Source organism: Notamacropus eugenii, chromosome 2, assembly GCF_028372415.1.
Source record: "Notamacropus eugenii isolate mMacEug1 chromosome 2, mMacEug1.pri_v2, whole genome shotgun sequence".
Lineage (NCBI taxonomy): Eukaryota > Metazoa > Chordata > Mammalia > Diprotodontia > Macropodidae > Notamacropus > Notamacropus eugenii.
Window position 1 is genome coordinate 493,389,437 of NC_092873.1, and position 19,375 is coordinate 493,408,811.

The 19,375-nt window shown below is 36.0% G+C and overlaps 1 protein-coding gene across 8 annotated transcripts in view; it reads left to right on the forward strand.

The window, feature by feature from the left end:
- Nucleotides 1-19,375, forward strand: part of SPATA1 (spermatogenesis associated 1) — a 72,031-nt gene that overhangs the window by 19,156 nt on the left and 33,500 nt on the right. For 5 of the 8 annotated variants that reach the window (XM_072648876.1, XM_072648872.1, XM_072648869.1 and 2 more), the window contains 3 exons: nt 3,349-3,402; nt 6,716-6,950; nt 11,485-11,700. In XM_072648876.1, coding sequence (XP_072504977.1) covers nt 6,749-6,950; nt 11,485-11,700 — 418 coding nt within the window. In that variant the 5' untranslated portion in view covers nt 3,349-3,402; nt 6,716-6,748. The remainder of the gene's footprint in view (nt 1-3,348; nt 3,403-6,715; nt 6,951-11,484; nt 11,701-19,375) is intronic. The other 3 variants (XM_072648871.1, XM_072648874.1, XM_072648875.1) reach the window with 3 other exon arrangements.

Here is a 19,375-nt window from a genome sequence, read left to right on the forward strand (position 1 = left end):
AATAACAGGCCCATGACAATGAAATTGCCACTTGCAGGAAAGCAGCATACTACCATCATCAGAGCATGTGCTCCCACCATAATGAATCCAGATGATGTCAAGGAAAAATTTTATGGAGACCTGGAGACCCTTATCATCAATGTGCCTAAAGATTACAGGCTTATAGTTCTAGGTGACTTTAATGCCAGAGTAGGCTCAGACTACCAGACATGGCAGGGAGTCCTTGGGAGGAATGGAAATGAAAACAGTAACCAATAGCAATGGTCACTTACTGCTGAAGACTTGTACATCTCATGACCTCATCCCCAACACTGTCTAAATGCAACAAAACTTCGTGGATTCACCCTTGCAGCAAACATTGGTTTTTAATAGACTATGTCACTGAGAGGAGAATAGATAGACAGGTTGTGAGAGTGAAGAAGACAACGTATGGCACAGAGTGCTGGACTGATCACAGACTTATCCTTTCCATTCTAAATATTTGCATTCAACAAAAGCAGAGGCCCCAAGGCAAGATGAATACCAGGAGACTTAATGCCATCAGTTTAGAGTGCTTCTCCTAGTGTGAACAGTTTATTGCTAACATGGAGAGAAAGCTAAGCCAGGCCCTTCCCTTCTAAAGTTATTTTATATTGACAGTTATTCTTTCCACATTGTGGGAGAGGAGGACATGGCATTCCTGTAATCTGGAAAATCTGCGTAGCTTTTTGGCCTTCCATTTGTACCAGAGAAGTCTGAATTTTTTTCTTTTTCTTTTATGGGGTGTTTACAGTACCTTATTGTAAAATTTGAGTTGTTTAGTTGTAGGCTTTATTATACAACACTATACATATATTTTATGTATTTTTGAGTTTCTAAACTTTTTCTGTGTTGTCTGCTGGCCTTCACATGTTGTCTGTGGCTTCTGCAAAACTTCCCCAAAATTCCCATTTAATTTCTTATGCTGACCTGCCATATATTAAAACTGTGATGGGGAAAATCACAATGTGGAAGGAATAACTCAGTTTGTCCACATTATCTTCCCTGTTCCCAAAGAGCAGAAGGGAAGCTCCTTGGGAACAGGAGCTATTTCTTCTTTGTGTCCCCAGTACTTAGCATGCTGTTCAGCACGTAGTAAATATTTAGCAAATCCTTGTTCTTCATGAAATGTGTAGTAAGAAAAGTAACCACATAACATTTCCTCCATGAACTTGGAGCATACTGTCCACCAAATAAAGTGTTAGTGGGGAGAGCAGATGTACTTAGGTTAGTACACAGAGTGAATGTGTGGGAAGCATGGGGGACCAGGGCCCATGTATGGAAATGTAGCTCATGCTGAAACTCTCACATTGCCAGGTTTCCTGTGCTAGGTAGGACTGTTTCCTCCCAGTCTTATGGTCTCCTCTTGGTGTTTCTGCTTCTGTGCTGCAGTGTCTGCTGTCACAGCCCAAATGTGTAGCTCTCTCTCTCACTCTCTCAGCCTAGGCTCCTTCCCCGCCTTCCCAACTCACATTAGGGTGTGTTGTTCCACAGTCTGGCATTTCTTTTCTCTCGTCGGACAGCTGGGTGAGCCTAGTTATCAGATGCCCTTGGGCTTTGTCTTTTCTTTGGATTCCTCATCCTGGTCTGGGTTTAGGCCCCTGGCCGCCGACCTCACCCTAGTTTGTGTTGATCATTCCATGTATTTCCCATTATCAATCTTTGAAGACTAGGCTATAAACTAGGCTAGGTAAAGGTTATTTGCCTAATAATTCCCATGCTTCTCTGGATGTTTCCCAATATTTAAACTCCTAAGTTTTTTTCTGTTCTCATATGTACATGAAAAGGCAGGAAAAAAATAGATCCACGGCCAAGTCCAGATGCCCAGTCATTGTCTCTGCTGCCAGCTCATAAATATCAAATCACAGTTTGAAAGGTACTTTGTCACACCAAGAGTAAACTCCTTGAATTCAGGGACTGTTTAATTTTTGGCTTTGTATTCCTAGTGTCTAGCATAAAATAGGTGTTTAATAAATACTTGCTGATTGATTAATGGCAGGGCATATTGTGTATGTCTTACTTATTTAGTTGTAATTTTTCATTTTTACAGTTAACTATATAAAAATAAAAGTACCTATTACCACAATACTTTAGGTGTAAAGTTATTATCTTCTTTTCTTTCCCTACTCAAATATCAAATTCTTCTATAAACATACTTTGCTTAATGGAATAGACAAATTCCCAAGAAGGTTTTCTGATTCTGCTTTCTTCACTGTGCATCAGTTTAGAGAGGTCCTCTGAGTTTTCTGAAGCTCTCCATTGCATCCTTTCTTATAGCCTAATAATATTCCATTATAATATATTTGTCCATTCCCTAAGGGTGGGCATCCCCTTAGTTTCCTTTTTCTCCTATCAAAAGAACAATATAAGCAATTATTTTTTTTTCTTTCTTTAATCTCTGTGGGATAGTTATCTTATAGTAGTATCAGTGAGCAAAAGATGTACACACTTTTTGTGACTTTTGGGAGTAGGCCCAAGTTGCTTGCCAGAATGGTTGGACCAATTCACAGTTTCACCAACAGTGCATTCATTTCCTGAAGCATTTCCCCTGAAGCCTCTCCAACATTTGTCATTTTCTTTTTTTTGTAATCTTTGCTAATCTCATGGGTGTGAGATGGAACCTCAAAGTTGCTTTGCTTTGGATTTCTCTAATTATTAATCAAATGAAACATTTTTTCACATGCTTAGATTTCTTTCTTTGATATTACATTTTTGTTAGAACAAATTAATAAATACAATCAGTGCCTGACATATAGTAGACAAATGCCCTGAGAGAATGAATGAAAATTTCAATGCAGAATCCTATGGTTATTTTTATTTTGGACATAATAAAGTCAAATGTATGAATAAATAATAATTATATATACCTCTACTCAGATATTTTATATGTATTCATTCTAGATTTTGGTCCTGAGAGAAAGAAAATATAAAAAAAAAGCTATTAAAATAACTACTGTTCAAATCTTTAAGTAGGAAGGATGAATGAAGAATTAGTGAATTCTCAAGCTACATATACCACTATTTCTTAACTGTAACATTTGACCAAGTAAAACTATTCCCTTAGTCCCACCTTAGAACTCTCTTTTATTATCGACAGTTGAGCCCTACTTAAATATATGAGAACTAGCATTTGCATAATTGAAAGATGTATGAATTCAATTATACTTGATGCACTCAGACAATAAACTCATATTCTACAAAATCTTCCATCCACTTTTGCTATTAGCTTTAAAATTCAGCTTAGTTCTTTATATACTCTTTGCAAAGTTGGAAGTAAATAAATAAAAAATCATGAAAATCATGATTGATTTTTCATGTCTATGTTTTTAGGTGAAGACAAAGCAAGAAAAGGAACTGAAACTCAAGTCATTTGCTCCACCATATGTATGTAACGCACTGAAAAACTTTTATTTTAAAACATTTTTTAAAAATTTATTCTCTAATTGGGCATGCAGCTGAAAAAACTCAAAAAAGAACAAATTGAAAATCCCCAAGTAAATACCAAATTAGAAATACTGAAAAGCAAAGAAGAGATTAATAAAATTGAAATTAAGAAGACTATTGAACTAATAAATAAAACTAAGAGTTGGTTTTGGTTGATAAACCTTCGGTCAATTTGATTTAAAAAAAGAAAGAAGAAAACTAAATTACCAATAACAAAAATGAAAAGGGTGAACTCACCTCCAATGAGGAGGAAATTAAAACAATAATAATAAATTACTTTGCCCAACTTTATGCCCATAAATTCGACAATCTCAATGAGATGGATGATTATTTTAAAAGATACAAATTGCCCTGATTAACAGTAGAGGAAGTTGAATACTTAAATAACCCCATCTCAGAAAAAGAAGTTTAACAAGCCATCAATGAACTCCCTAGGAAAAAAATCTCCAGGGTCAGATGGATTCACAAGTGAAATTCTATCAAACATTTAAAGAACAATTAATTCCAGTACTATATAGACTATTTGGGAAAATTGGGGAAGAAGGGGTCCTCCCAAATTCTTTTTATGATACAAATATGGTTTTGATGCCTAAACCAGGAAGAGACAAAACAGAGAAAGAAAATTATAGACCAATTTCTCTAATGAATATAGATACAAAAATTTTAAATAAGATTTTAGCAAAAAGAATACAGCAACTTATCATGAGAATAATACATTATGATCAGGTAGGATTTATAGTAGGAATGCAGGACTGGTTCAATATTAGGAAAACTATTTAACATTATTGATCATATCAACAACAAAACTAACAGAAACCACATGATTCTCAGTACATGCAAAAAAAAGCTTTCGACAAAATGCAACACCCATTCCTATTAAAAACACTGGAGAGCATAGGAATAAAGGGAACTTTCCATAAAATAATAAGCAGTATCTACCTAAAACTATCAGCAAGCATTATATGCCATGGAGATAAGCTAGATGTATTTCCAATAAGATCAGAGGTGAAACAAGGATGGCTATTATCACCACTATTATTCAATATGGTACTAGAAATGTTAGCTGTAACAATAAGAGAAGAAAAAGAAATTGAAGGAATTAGAATAGGCAAAGAAGAAACTAAGTTATCACTCTTTTCAGATGATATGATGATATACTTAGAGAATCCCAGGGAACCAAGTAAAAAACTACTTGAAATAATAAACAACTTTGGCAAAGTTGTAGGTTACAAAATAAACCCACACAAATCTTCTGCATTTCTATATATTACGAACAAAGCCCAACAGCAAGATATAGAAAGAGAAATCCCATTTAAAGCTATGGTAGACACTATAAAATATTTGGGAGTCTACCTGCCAAAACAAACTCAGGGACTATATGAACACAATTACAAAACACTTTGCACAAATAAAGTCAGATCTAAGTAAGTGAGAAAACATCAGCTGCTCGTGGGTGGGACTAGCCAATATAATAAAAATGACAGTTCTACCTAAATTAATTTGCTTATTCAGTGCCATACCAATCAAACTATCAGATGATTATGTTGTAGAGCTAGAAAAAATAATATCAAAATTCATCTGGAAGAACAAAAGGTCCAGAATATCAAGGGAACTAATGAAGAGAAATGCTAGAGAAGGAGGCCTAGCTCTACCAGATCTCATATTGTGTTATAAAGCAGCAATTATCAAAACCACTTGGTACTCGCTAAGAAATAGAGGGGTAGACCAGTGGAATAGGTTAGGTACTCAAGACACAGTAGTCAATGAATATAGCAATCTACTGTTTGATAAACTCAAGGATCCCAGTTTCTGGGATATGATCTCACTATTCAACAAAAACTGCTGGGGAAACTGAATAATTGTGGTGGAAACTAGGCATAGACCAATGCGTGACACCGTACACAAGAATAAAATCCAAATGAGAACATGATGTAGGTATAAAGATTGATACTATAAACAAATTAGTGGAGCAATGGTGTATTTATCAGATTTGTGGAGAAGGGAAGAATTTTTGACTGAACAAGAGATAGAAAACATTATGAAGTGCAAAATGAATAATTTTGATTACATTAAATTGAAAAGTTTTTGCACAAACAAACCCAATGCAACCAAGATTTGGAGGGATGTAGTAAATTGGCAAAGAATTTTTACAGCTAATCTCGGGGATAAAGCCCTCATTTCTAGAATATATAGAGAACTGAGTCAAATGTACAACAATACAAGTCATTCCCCAATTGATAAATGGTGAAAGGATATGAACAGGCAGTTTTCAGAGGAAGAAATTAAAGCTATCTATAGTCATATGAAAAAATGCTCTAAATCACTCTTGATTAGAGAGATGCAAATCAAAACAACTCTGAGATACCACATCACACCTATAAGATTGGCCAACATGACAGAATGAGATGATGATAAATGTTGGAGAAGATGTGGGAGAGTTGGAACACTAATTCATTGTTGGTAGAGCTGTGAGCTAATCCAACCATTCTGGAGAGCAATTTGGAATTATGCCCAAAGGAATACAAAAATGTGCATACCCTTTGACCCAGCAGTACCTCTTCCAGGACTGTATCCCCAAGAGATCATAAAAATGGGAAAGGGTCCCACATGTACAAAAATATTTATAGCAGCTGTCTTTGTGTGGTCAAAAACTGGAAATCAAGGAGATGCCCATCAATTGGGGAATGGCTGAACAAGTTGTGGTATATGAATGTAATGGCACACTATTATCCTATAAGAAATGAACAGGAAAACTGCAGAGAGGCCTGAAAGGATTTATATGAACTGATGCTAAGCGAAAGGAGTAGACCCAGGAGAACTTTGTAACAGCACCACAGTGTGTGAGGATTTTTTTCTGGTAGACTTAGTACTTCATTGCAATGCAAGGACTTAAAAACTTCCCACTGGTCTCTTAAGGCAAAATGCCTTCCACATCCAGAGAAAGAACTATGAAATCTGATTGCAGAATATAGCAGATCATTTTCTTTTGTATTATGTTTTGGTTTGTTTTATGATTTCTCCCATTCATTTTAATTCTTCTATGCAACATGACTAAGGTGAAAATGTATTTATTAGGAATGTATGTGTAGAACCTATATAAAATTGTCTCAGGCAGGGAGAGAAGAGGGAGGGGGAAAGGAGGGGAAGGAAGGGGAAAAGTCTAAGTTACATGGAAGTAATTGTAAAACACTGAAAACAAATAAAATAATAAGAAAAATTTATTCTCTGCTAAATTGTTTCCTATATGTTTTAGGCTCTTCAACCAGAATTATATTTGCTTCCCATAATGGACCACTTAGGAAATATTTATTCATCATCATCATCATCATCTACTGTGGGAGATATGCAACAGAATAATATTTCTGAGGATGATAAAGCTGCCCAGCAAGGAGATAGCTGCAAAACTTCTTCAAACCAGAAACCTGAAAAAGATCCAAGCCTTGTAGAAAATATTGCTAAAGTTTCTCCCCTCAAGAATCAGGAAGAAGGTGATTTCAACTACGATGGGGGGAAAAAAAGTTTATTATAGCTTATTAGGGCTGTAGTCCTAAAAGGCAAGCCCAACACAAATCTAAGGCCCAGAAAAAGTTTCTTATGTTGACAGAAAGTTAGAATTCAGTTTGGAACATTTGGACCAGTGGTGGAAACCTGCAGCCTTAAGACCCCATGTGGCCCTCTAGGTCCTCAAGTGTGGCCCTTTGACTGAATCCAAATCTCATAGAACAATCTTTTTAATAAAAGGATTCAAGTCAGAGGGCTGCACTTGAGTACCACATGTGGCCTCAAGTTCCCCACTCTATCTTAGATTGTTTTTATAAATACTCCAGGTAGATAGGGAAAAAAACAAATGTAAGGTACCAAAATCAAGAACTAATAAAATTACTCAAGAATCATATGAACACAGTACTTTTGTTTTTGAACACTAATATAACCTCAATTTTTTAAGGAGAACATTGTTGAAGGAGATTGATTTTGAAATTTTTCATAAATCAAAAGGGAAGATGCGTCTATGCTAGTTATCTCATGTCTCATACCTGAATGTGGGAGTTGTATGGGTTGTTTCAACACTGTTGATGAAGAATTCATCATAGCATAAAACCTTAAATATGGTAAGGGTCAGAGGTCACATCCACGAAAATAGGTCAACCTAATTAAGAAAAATTGCTGCCCGGGAGTTTGTATGATGCTTCTTATTCCAATGGACTAAATGACCAAGATGGAATTTCAGATAATAGGAGGGAGATATTTTTTGGTGGAGGGATATTTCCCAATAATAATCTTTCTTAAGATTGGTTACATATAAAAATGTACTATGTTAGTATTCTTGGAATTAGTTTGTCAAGGTCACATTTTTAATCCATTTGAACTGAGAATGATTTCTTATTCCTAGAACCATAGAATCTTGGAGTTGGGTGGGAAGGTTGCCTAGTTTAGTCTCTACCCAGGTTATAAGTCCTATCTCAAACATCACAGTTTCCATTTAAATGCTTTCACGAATTAGGAACTCACTATTCCTTGAGGAACCCATTCTATTTTGCAGCAGCTCTGTTTGTTAATAAAGTTTTTCTTAAGGCTGAACCAAATTGGCATTGCTCTAATTTCCAGCCAATCAATCATTACATCTTTATTAAGCATTTACTACGTACCATGCATGATGCTGTGCTGGGAATACCAAGAAAGACAAAACCTTTCATACCTACTCTTTAAGAGCTCAGCATCTAATTGGGGAGACAGCATTCAAATAACTATGTGCATACGAGATATATACAGTATAAGTGGAAGATAATCTCAGAAGGGAGGTACTAGCAGTGAGGATAGAGGTGAGGAGGGAGGGCCTCTCCTATGACACAGTCACCCTGTCTAGTGCAGGCTGTCATCCCCTGCCTCCTGGTTGGTCACCCTGCTTCAGTCCTCTCCCCGACCAAACCAGCCTTCCACCTGGCTGTCACACTGATCTTCCTAAAGTGCAGGTCTAACCATGTCACCTTGCTTTGTCAATTAACTTCAGTGGCCAACTGATATCTCTAAGATCAAATATAAAATTCTCTGGATTTTAAAGCTCTTTATGACCTGGCCCTTTCCTACCTTTCCATCTTCTCACCCCCCATCTCTCCATGTACCCTGTGATCCACTGACACTGTTCTCCTTGATCTTGGCACACAACACTCACCTCCCAAATTTGAAGCCATGCCTGGAATTCTCTGTCTCCTCTTCCCTGCCTCTTGACTTCCTTCTAGTCTCAACTAACTTATATCCTTGCAAGAAGCCTTTCCTGGTATGCCAGTCCTTTCCCCTGAGACTATTCCAATTTATCCTGTATGTATTTTGTTTGTATGTAGTTGTTTGCATATTGTCTTCCCCACTAGACTTTGAGCTCCTTGAGGACATCACGGAATTCCCAGTGCTTAGTACTGTATCTGGCATATAGTACATATTTAATACATGCCTTTTGATTGACTATTCCTCCCAGTTTTGTGTCTATTTGATAAGTATCCCATCTGTGCCTTCATTTAAGTCATTAACAAAAATGTTACAAAAATAGTGCCAAACGCAGAAGCCTTTTGCTTTCTGGGAGCATTTTCCCTCCAGGTTGACATCATGCCTTTGGGTCTTTAAGCTTATTCCAAACCAACTTAATTTCCTTTATCTATTATCATCTTTTCATCTTATTCACAATGTGAGAAATTGCCAACCACTTTACTACTTTCCCAGTCTTGAAGTTTAGTAATTCTATTTAAAATAAAAGCAAAATTAGGCAATTGAGATATGGCTCATCTTTAATACACTAATGACTTTTAGTAATTTGATCATCTATTTCTAAGCAGTCACAAACCATTCTTTAAATAGTCTGTTCTAGGATTGCGCCAGTTACTGAAGTCAAGTTCATCAGTATATGTGTCAAAATATTTATCTTTCACTTTTTGAAATTTGATGCTTTTCCCTGTATCCATTCCTGTGTCATCTCTCCCTTTCTCCATGTTATTTCAAAGTGTTGTAGTACTTTAAAATGTAGTACATCTGTGCCATATAGCTTCACCTTATTGAGGAAAGCTACATGTATCAGCTGCACCCTGATCTTGGGTTTTAATTCCCTCATTAACCATTTTTTTTTCCTGTTCTCAATTTGGAGATCATTTTTCTTGGTAGAGAAAACAGAATCAAAGAAGAAGACAAATAGTTTTTTTTCTTTCTCATGGTTTATTCTTCCCATCACTTCAAGAAGATGTTCTATACCTTCATAAACCAGCTAAAGTAACTTTTGTTGTATTTAACATTTATCATACACTTTAGCTCATACTTGGCTTTATTTAGCCTTCTTGATACTATTCTTATAAGCTCTTACCACCTTTAAAAAATTAATCATTGGTTATTTTCCCTTGTTTTCATGCCCTGTATTATATGCTTTTAAAATTGGAGCTAATTTATGAACTCCTACTACAATCATATTAGTTTCAGTAACTACCTTCTCTTTTCTTCATGGTAATTATTTGCAACTTTGTTCCCAGAATTTTGTTCCTTAGTAGTTCCCTCTTGAACTAACCTCTCTTTTACAGTCTCAGGCTAGAAAATGCTATTTCAAGTCTGAACTCTTTGAATCCTGCTTTTTTGTAGTTTATGGCACATTATAGATTGTGCCAGGTAGCCCCCTCCTTAGAATGATGTAGTGATTACTTCCCAAGATTCCTATCAATTACAGTTCTATTAAGAAATTCCTTCTTCTTGGTTAGATACAAGCTCTTTGTTATTGTCATATTCTTTCTACTGTGATGACATTCTAATTTTTCACCTTCCCATACTAGAGATGCCATGAAGTCAGGGGCCATGTTCTAATCCTGTTCAGGTCAAGTGCCACCACCTACAAGACTCTTGATTTCCTTAGTTGTTAGTTTCCATCCCATTACTTTAAACTTATTTCATATTTAGTTTGCATTTATGTAACTATATAGAGAAATATCTTTCTATATAGATAGGATTTTCTGTATCTTTATCCATCCATCCATCCATCCATCCATCCATCCATCCATCCATCCATCCAGGTGGTTTTTCACCCCACCCAAGCAGAAGATAAGCTCCTCGAAGTCAAGGATTTTTTCCTTTTGTCTTTGCATATTTAGAGATTAGCAAAATTCATGAAATAGAATAGAATTAGTTATCCCTATCTCCCTCAATGAATTGCATATTTATTAAGCATACATTTGGGGCTTAATGTATGTTGAACTGAATAAATCTTCATGACTTTGTTTGTGCCTCTTCTGAATAAAACAAAGGAAAAGTACTGGAGATTGCTCTTTCCTTTTCTGGATATCCTGGAACTCCTGCCATACTTTTGGTTAATATGTTATTGGGTTTGTTTTTCTTGTTTGGCTTTTGAGGCTCAGGAGGAGTGATTCCTGACATTGGGGGAATTGTCAGATCCTTCAGGGAGGTTATGAGCAGAAAAAGTTTAAAAAGCTATTGTCATTTCAAAAGTCTTTCTGTGACTTGTACTTTCTTAGGAATGTGGGGTGGAAAGGTACATGAACTTTTGAATTCTCTTCTAATTTATTTTATGTGATCTAGATCTATTATTTTTCTTTTCTCCTCCCTCCCTCCCTCCTTCCTTCCTTCCTTCCTTCCTTCCCTCCTTTTCCTTCCTTCCTTCCTTCCTTCCTTCCTTCCTTCCTTCCTTCCTTCCTTCCTTCCTTCTTTCCTTCCTTCCTTCCTTCCCTCTTCCCTCCCATTCCTACTTATTTTCTTTGCAACAAAAAGGCATTAAATGCTTCTCCTTATCTTTAATTTTCATTTAGTAGGTTAAGGAGGAAGACATATATATATATATTTTCATGTGGACTGCTTTTGTTACATTTTGTTATTTAGTATTTTGACTTCCTAGTCAAGAAAGGCAAGTCTTCATTAGAGCCACTAAAGAAATAAAGTATTGATATGCATTCACTACATATTTTAAACTACTCTGGGACTAATATCTCTTAAAATGTGATGAGTTCAACTTTGCCATTTTAATTAAATTGTTTCTTCTGTTAGGTAAAAAGAATAAGGAAGAAGAACCTGTTGAGTCCCATGTGTATGATGATTTAAGTCTTGCAAATACAGAAACCGGAAACAGTTCAGCCATTTCAAAAATTCGTATAAAAGTGGCTCCCAATGAAATTTGGGAAGATTGTAATAATGTTTTGCCTTGGAATAATGGCAAGGATCAGGCTCAAAGAGACAGTGCTCACATTTTGCTCAAAAGAAGAGGTATAATTTAATTCACTTTTTCAGTTCAAGTGAGGAAAGAGAATAGAATTGTAGACTCTTAGTTGAGAAGGGACCTTAGACACCCCTTAGTCCAAATGACCCTTAAGCAGTTAAACTCAGTTAAGTTGTAACATGTGATTGTTAAGTGATTCTCTGGCTGCAGCTTGAAGGATCCCAGTGAAGGATCCTTGCTTCTCTACTTCGGGACATCTAGTTATTAGGAAGGATTTCCATATATTGTGCTGAAACTTGTCTTTCACTAACTTCTGCCATCATTCTAGTTCCACCATCAAAAATCTAGTTTAAGCAGCCAAAGCTGGTGAAGACTAGTCTAACTTCTGAATAGTAATTCTTTATATCATTGAGGTTCCCTTCACTCTCAGTCTTCTCTCTTCCAGGCTAAATATCTCAGGTTGCTTCAATCCTCTTGTGACAAGGTTTCTAGCTCCCTTCGCTGTTGTCATCTTGATTGTTCTCCTCAAAGGCACTCAATTTGTTATTTTACCTAAAACGTACCACTCAGAATACAATGCAGTACTTCAAACATGTTCTAATAATGGCTAAGTGCAGTGGAACAATAATAAGCTCCCTTATGGAGAATGTTATTTCTCTGTCAATGCAGCTGAAGACTGCATTATGTTTTTTAACTGTTTTGTCATACGATTGATTCACTGATCTTTCATTACAACCCACATAATTTTCCAATGAACTGTGGTCTACCCATATATCTGCTATTCTGTCCTTATACAGTTGGGTTTTTGTGCCATGGAAGAGAACTTTACTATTTTCATTATTAAATAGTATCTTATTTATTTATTTAACCCACCATCAGCCCATGGAGAAATCCTTTTGAATCTCAGTTCTGTCATGCACTTTATATTTTTGCATAAGAAAAAATTCAGAGTTTTGGGGGAAGGAATTGAGAGGACTCTATAACCTAAAATTCTGTAGTAGAATTGAACCTTCCAAGAATGAAATTCTGAAGATGCAAATAGAGACAGTTCTGAGAAGGAACAAAAGGGAGAGTTTTCTTTTTCTTTTTTAAATAGCATTTTATTTTTTTCCAGGGCAGCTAGGGGGCACAGTGGATAGAGCACTGGTCCTGGAGTCAGGTGGTCTTGAGTTCAAATCCAGCCTCAGACACTAACTGTGTGACCTTGGGCAAGTTACTTAACCCTGATTGCCTCCAAAAACCCAAACAAACAAGTAAATAGTATTTTATTTTTTTCAATTACATGTAAAGACAATTTTTTTTAACATTTACTTAAAAAAACTTTTTGTGTTCCAAACTTTCTCTCTCCCTCTCCTTCTATCTTCCTTCCCACCTCCCTAAGATGGTAAATAGTTTGATATGGATGGTATATGTGCAATCATGTATTTCTATTTTAGTCATGTGAAAGAAGAAACAGACAAAAAGAAAAAAAAGCTTGAAAAAATAAAGTGAAAAAAATAGTATCTGCCTTCTAATTCCATCAGTTCTTTCTTTGGATGTGGTTAGCATTTTCCATCATGAGTCTTTTGGAATTATTTTGGATCATTGTATTACTGAGAAGAGCTAAGTCACTCATAGCTGATCACTGCACAATGCCACTGCTATTATATACATTTCCTGTGTACTTTATATACTGCGTACTCTTTCTTATCACTTCATTTTGTATCAGTTCATATAAGTCCAGATTTTTGTGAAATCTGCCTGCTCATCATTTCTTATAACACAATAGTATTTTATTACGTTCATATACCACAACTTGTTTAGCCATTCTCCAATTCATGGGCATCCCCAAAGAGGGAATTTTCTAAAGAGACTGATGTTGATGAACAGGGAGTTCATTGATCAATTTAGATTAAAAATAGACATGTAGGGAAGGTGGAAGCCAGAAGACTGCCTCAAACACCCTAACCCTTGCAGTTTCTCAATTTACTAATTTCTCATGACCTTCTCTTCTACTCTACCTCAGCTACACACTGGAGATGGTTATACTCTCAATCTTACCATCCCCTACAAATGTACCCCTTTTATGTTCATGAATTCTGAAATTCCTTTATCTCAACATAATCTGCTGTCATTCCACCTCTCTCTGTGTTTTACAATCCCCAAAACTCTTCTTTATTCTCATCATGACTTCTAATCCCCCTGTCCTTCAGTTCTTGCCCAGGCTATCACTCCTGCACTGGTTACACTCTCCCCTATTCCTTATCCTGATCTCATAGTGAACCAGTTCAGCTTTGAAAGAAGACCACTACTACATCCTTTTCTTTTGAGTCTCCTGCCCACTTATGCTATCAAATATCTTTTCCTATCAATCTGAAGCTTGATTACTCCCACCATCCACTGCCTTGGTTCCAGTACAAGTGGTGCTGAACAAAGTTGGAGAAATTTGTAAAACCATGCTGACTAGATCCTTTACAAATTTGTGTGAAATAATCTCAATCAGGCTCTCACTGCAGTAAGGTAATATTTTTGCACCTCCCTAACTCACTTCTTGTCTCAACAAGGAGACTCTTCTAAACCTTTTAATCCCTCCTCAAACCTCCCCTTGCCTTCCCACCACCACTGCTCTCTCAGGTGAGAACCTTGCCTCATACTTCCCTGAAAAAGTTGGGGTTATGAGCTCTCTTCTCCCTTCTTTATCTCACATCTCCAAAATGCTTTCTGCCATGTTCTTCTTTTACTCCTGTTTCATATGAAGGGATGGCCTTTCTTTCCAAAGCTAAGTCTTCTGCATGCCCAAGTGATCCCATTCTATATTTTCTTCTCCAGCAGAATGCCCCCTCTATCATTCCCATTCTCTCACTTAGCTTCAGTCTTTCCCTGTCTTCTGGCTGCTTCCCTACTGCCTGCAGACACGCCCGTATCTCCACCATCCTCCAAGAGACTCTCACGTGACCCCTTGTTTCCTGCTGGTGGTCATCCCATATCTCTTTCTTTCTTAGAGAAGGCAGTCTATAACTGGTCCTTCCATTTCTTCTTAGCTCTCTGCAGTTTGGCTTCTGACCTCACTACTTGTCTGAAAAGCTCTCTAAAGTGATTTCTTAATCACTAAATCTTAATGGCTTTTTCTCAACCCTCATCCTTCTTGACCTCTCTGCACCCTTGGACCCTGTTGTTCACCCTCTTCTCCTTGATACTCGCTTTAAGTTTTCATAACCTTGCTTTTCCCTGGTTGTCCTCCTACCTATCTGACCATCCTTCTCAGTTTCGTGCTAGATATTCATCCAGGTCCTACCCATTAAGTCATGCATGTTCTCAAGACCATCCTGAGCCTTCTCTTTTAGTATTATTTCACCTGATGATTTTGTCAGGTCTCATGATTTCAACTATCATGTCTTTATGCAGATGATTCTCATATTTATTTGTTAATCCCTAATCTCTCTTCTGACCTCTAGTCTCATATCTCCAATTATTCAATATTTTGAACTAGATGTTTCATAGACCTCTTAAATTCAGCATATCCAAAACTGAACTCTGAAATTATCTTTCCTCCCGAATCTCCCCCTTTACCTAAATTTCTTATTACTATGGAGAGTCCCAATCAGTCAGTAAACATTTGTTAAGTACCTACTACGTTCTGGGCACTGTGCTAAGCATTGGGGATACAAAAAGATAAAATACAGTCCCCTTGCCCTCATGGAGCTTATGATCTCATGGGGAAGACAATATGCAAGCAATTATATATCCAAAGCAAACTATTTACAGGATAAATGAGAAATAATTAACAGAGGGAAAGCACTAGAATTAAGAGAGCTTAGGGAATACTTTCAGTAAATGAAGGGATTTTAGTTGGGACTTAAAGGAAGTCAGGGAGATCAGTAGGTGGAGCCAAGGAGGGAGAATGTTTTAGGCAGGGAGGACAGCCAGATAAATTCCTGGAGCCAAGAGATGGAATGTCTTATTCATGGAACAGAATGTCCAGGAGACCAGTATTCTCCTGGGTCAAAGAGTACACATTGGGGAGGAAGGTATAAGAAGATTGGAAAAGTAGGAGGAGGGCTAGGTTATGAAGAGCTTTGAATGCCAAACAGAGCAATTTGCATTTGATTCAAGAGGCAGTGACAAGCCACTGGAGCTTTTTGAGTAGGGGGGGAACATGATTGGACCTGTGCTTTAGGAAAATTACTATAGTGGGGACAGACGGCAAGCAGACCTACCAGCAGGCTATTGCAGAAATCAAGGTGGGAGGTGATGAAGGCCTGTACTACTCATGGCTGCAGCAGAGGAGAGAAAGGGCATATCAGAGAGATGTTGCAAAGTGGAAATTGGCAGGCCTTGGCAACAGCTTGGATGGGGAGGGGGTGGAGGGAGCTGGTATTTTAGTTATATGATGTAACTTTTTAACATAACACCCAATCATTTTTAATTTCTGGAGGCCAAACTATATCTATTTATTTTTAATGTCAAGGGTTTTTCTTGGGCTTTTTGTTGGTTCTATGGCTGAGGGTAGCTCTGAGGATGATTTCCCAGATTTTTGCTATAAATATTTTGGTGTCTACAGAGCCTCTCTATTTTCTCAAAGATCTCCTTGGAAGTATCTGAATTAATTTTTGGGGCATTTAAGTCCCTTTCTTTGCATAATTACAAATTGCTTTTCAGATTGATTGGTCCAGTTTATAGCTCTATCTATGTACAATACGCACTGAATAGTGTGTCTCTCTTTCCACTATATCTCCAATGCTGATATTCCCATCCTCTTATCATTAATGATTTGGAGTACTCTTTCATATGAAAATTAATAGTTTGCAAACCTTCTTTTGAGAACTGTTTGTCTATATTCTTGAACCACTTATCTATGGGGTGGCTTTTAGTGCTGGATATTTGCGAGCTGTCTATTTATCTCATATGTCAGATATATTACAAAATTTTTTTTTTCAGCAACTGTCAGCAACTGCCATTCTTAACCAAGTTGCATTTTTTTATTCGTGCAAAAGCATTTCAGTTTCATGGAATCAAAATTATATTACTATTCTTTTATAATTATCCCTTTCCCCTATTTGGTTAAGAATTCACCTAGAATTCTTAGCTGTGAAAGGTATATAGTTTACTTCTTTTCTAATTTTTTATATGATCTTTAATATTCATGTCATGTATTCATTTAGGATTTTCTATGGCATATGGTGAAATGTTGATCTATACAAAATTTTTGTTAGACATTTTCCAGCAATTCTTATTAAGGGGAGATGTTTTTTGGGTAATTCATGATTTATTGAACATTGGGTTATTATGATCATTTACTTCTGATTATCTTTATTTAGTCTTTTCCATTGTTCCATTTCTCTATTTTTAAACAAGTACCAAATATTTTTGATTACTGCTTTATATCACAGTATGAGCTCTGAGTGCTCTTCTGCCCTCATTTTTTCCTTTTATGTTATCTCCCTTGATATTTTAGATCTTTTGTTTCTCTAAATAGATTTTGTTATTATGTTATTATTTAGCTTTGTGAAGTTTCTCTGTGGTAGTTTGATTAGCATAGCACTAAATCTGTTAAGTTATTTGGGTAGTAGTGTCATTTTTATTACATTGGCAACATGTAGCCATAATGTTTCAGTTTTTTCCTCTACAGAGTGCTCTGTATCTGTGTATATGTGACCTTTGGTAGATTGACTCTTAGATGCCTTATTCATTTTGTACTTATTTTGAGTATTACCTCCCTTTCTATCATTACTCCTCACCTTGGTTTTGACTATGTAAACATGCTCTTGACTTTTGTGGTTTTATTTTGTAACCTGAAATTTTACCGGAGACATTGTCTCAGAGGTTTTGTTGGTTCCTTAGGATTTGCTAAGCAAACCATCATATCACCACAAATAAGCATAGCTTTGTCTCCTCTTTGCCTATTTTTAATGAATTTAATTTCTTTCTCTTGTCTTCCTGCTGTTGTTAGCATTTCCACACACATGCCAAATAATAGAAGGGAAAGAAGAGCATCCTTCCTTTACTCCTTTATTTTTTTTTAAGAAAGCTGGTGTTTTATTATTCCATATGATATTAACTTTTGATTTTATATTGATACTTTTTTCATAATAAAAACATCCTATACCTTATAGATTTTGTTTTTTAAGCAAAAATAGGTGTTGTACTTAGATAAAAACTTTATCTGCATCTATTAATATAATCGTGTGAATTTATTTTTAATTTGGAAATTATGTTAATTGTTTTCCTAATGTTGAGCATTCTTGATTTAAATCCAACCTGATTAGAGTGAATGATTTTTTTTTTGGATAAATTTCTGTAGTCTTTTTGCTAGAATTATATTTAAAAACTTTTGAATTGATATTAATAATAATTCTTTTTTGCTTTACACTTCCTTGTTTTAGGAATTATGACTATATTTGTTTGATAAAAAGAGTTTGGTAGAATACTCTCTCAATTTTGAAAATAATTCACATGGTATTTGTATTAATTATTTTTAAAAGTTTGATAGAATTCTCCTGTAGATTCATCTAAACCAGAGATTTTTCCTTTGATAGTTTCTTTTTAGCTAATTCAATTTCCTTTTTTCTGCAACTGGATCATTGAAGTTCTTTTGTGTGTTCTATTAATCTGGATATTTTAAACTTTTAGAAATAATCTTCTGAATTTTAAATTCTCATTTTTCTTAGCATACAACTGTAGTTTTGATCAGTTGCTTCTTCTATATCTTTCTTTGGGGAGGGTTTGCTGTGATTTTCCTCTGGTCATATTTTACTTTATTATTTTGACTTCACTTCTGGCACACTCCTTGTAGTATTCTGCAATTGAGCCTGTACTTTAAACCAGTGCCGTCTGTGGCTACCGAGTATTTGCTGGCTGTGGTGATTTCTGAACTTTTTCATCATTTTCTTTGTAGCAATTTTTATATTGGTACATTTCTCTAAGAAATCACTATCTTTATTTTTGCCTGCTTGTCAACTTTTAAAAACAGGTTGAGTTAAAATTTATATAATCATACATAGTATTTTTTCATCTTTATCCTTTCTTTTAATTTGGTGTTCACTTTTCCTTTGTCCTAACCAGCTGGTGAGCTGATTGCGCTCATGGTGGAGGCTGATTCTGAAATGATTGCTATGTCTATAATGAATGTCTATAATGAATCACTTCCTCTCTGTTGGAAAATGATCGGTTTTTCAAAGATCATTAAATGTTCACTGCATCCAACATATTCCAAGTCTCTTCTTGAAAAAATAGTCACGATGTTTAGTTGGGAGTCTTATGAGTGGACTACTCTTTGACTTCTTTTATATCAAATAATTTTTTCCAACATGGCTTTGACTGTCTTCCCTGAGCCAAATTTCACATTTGTTTTACACTATTAAAGTATATGCTTACTTATTTGGAGGATGATGTGAAAACCTTTCCTCTACAATTAATGTTGGTACATAAACTGAAACTATCTTCATTATAGCCTGAGGCTACATCAGATACTCAGTAAAAGCAAGAAAAGCATGTGTCCCATGAAAAGTTGTTTGTGTTTGTCTCCAGGTGCGCAATAATGACTCAGATTTATACAGAACTTCAGGGTTTACCAAAGTCTTTCTTCATAAGCCCTTTCCCGTATGAGGAAAGGCATATAAATATTACTCCACTCATAATTTTATAGTTGATGAAACTGGTTCTCCTGACTTCAAGTTCAGTACTCTGTATACACCTGGTAACCCTAAACCAGTGCCATGGTTCCTTCATTTGCCTCTGCAAGAA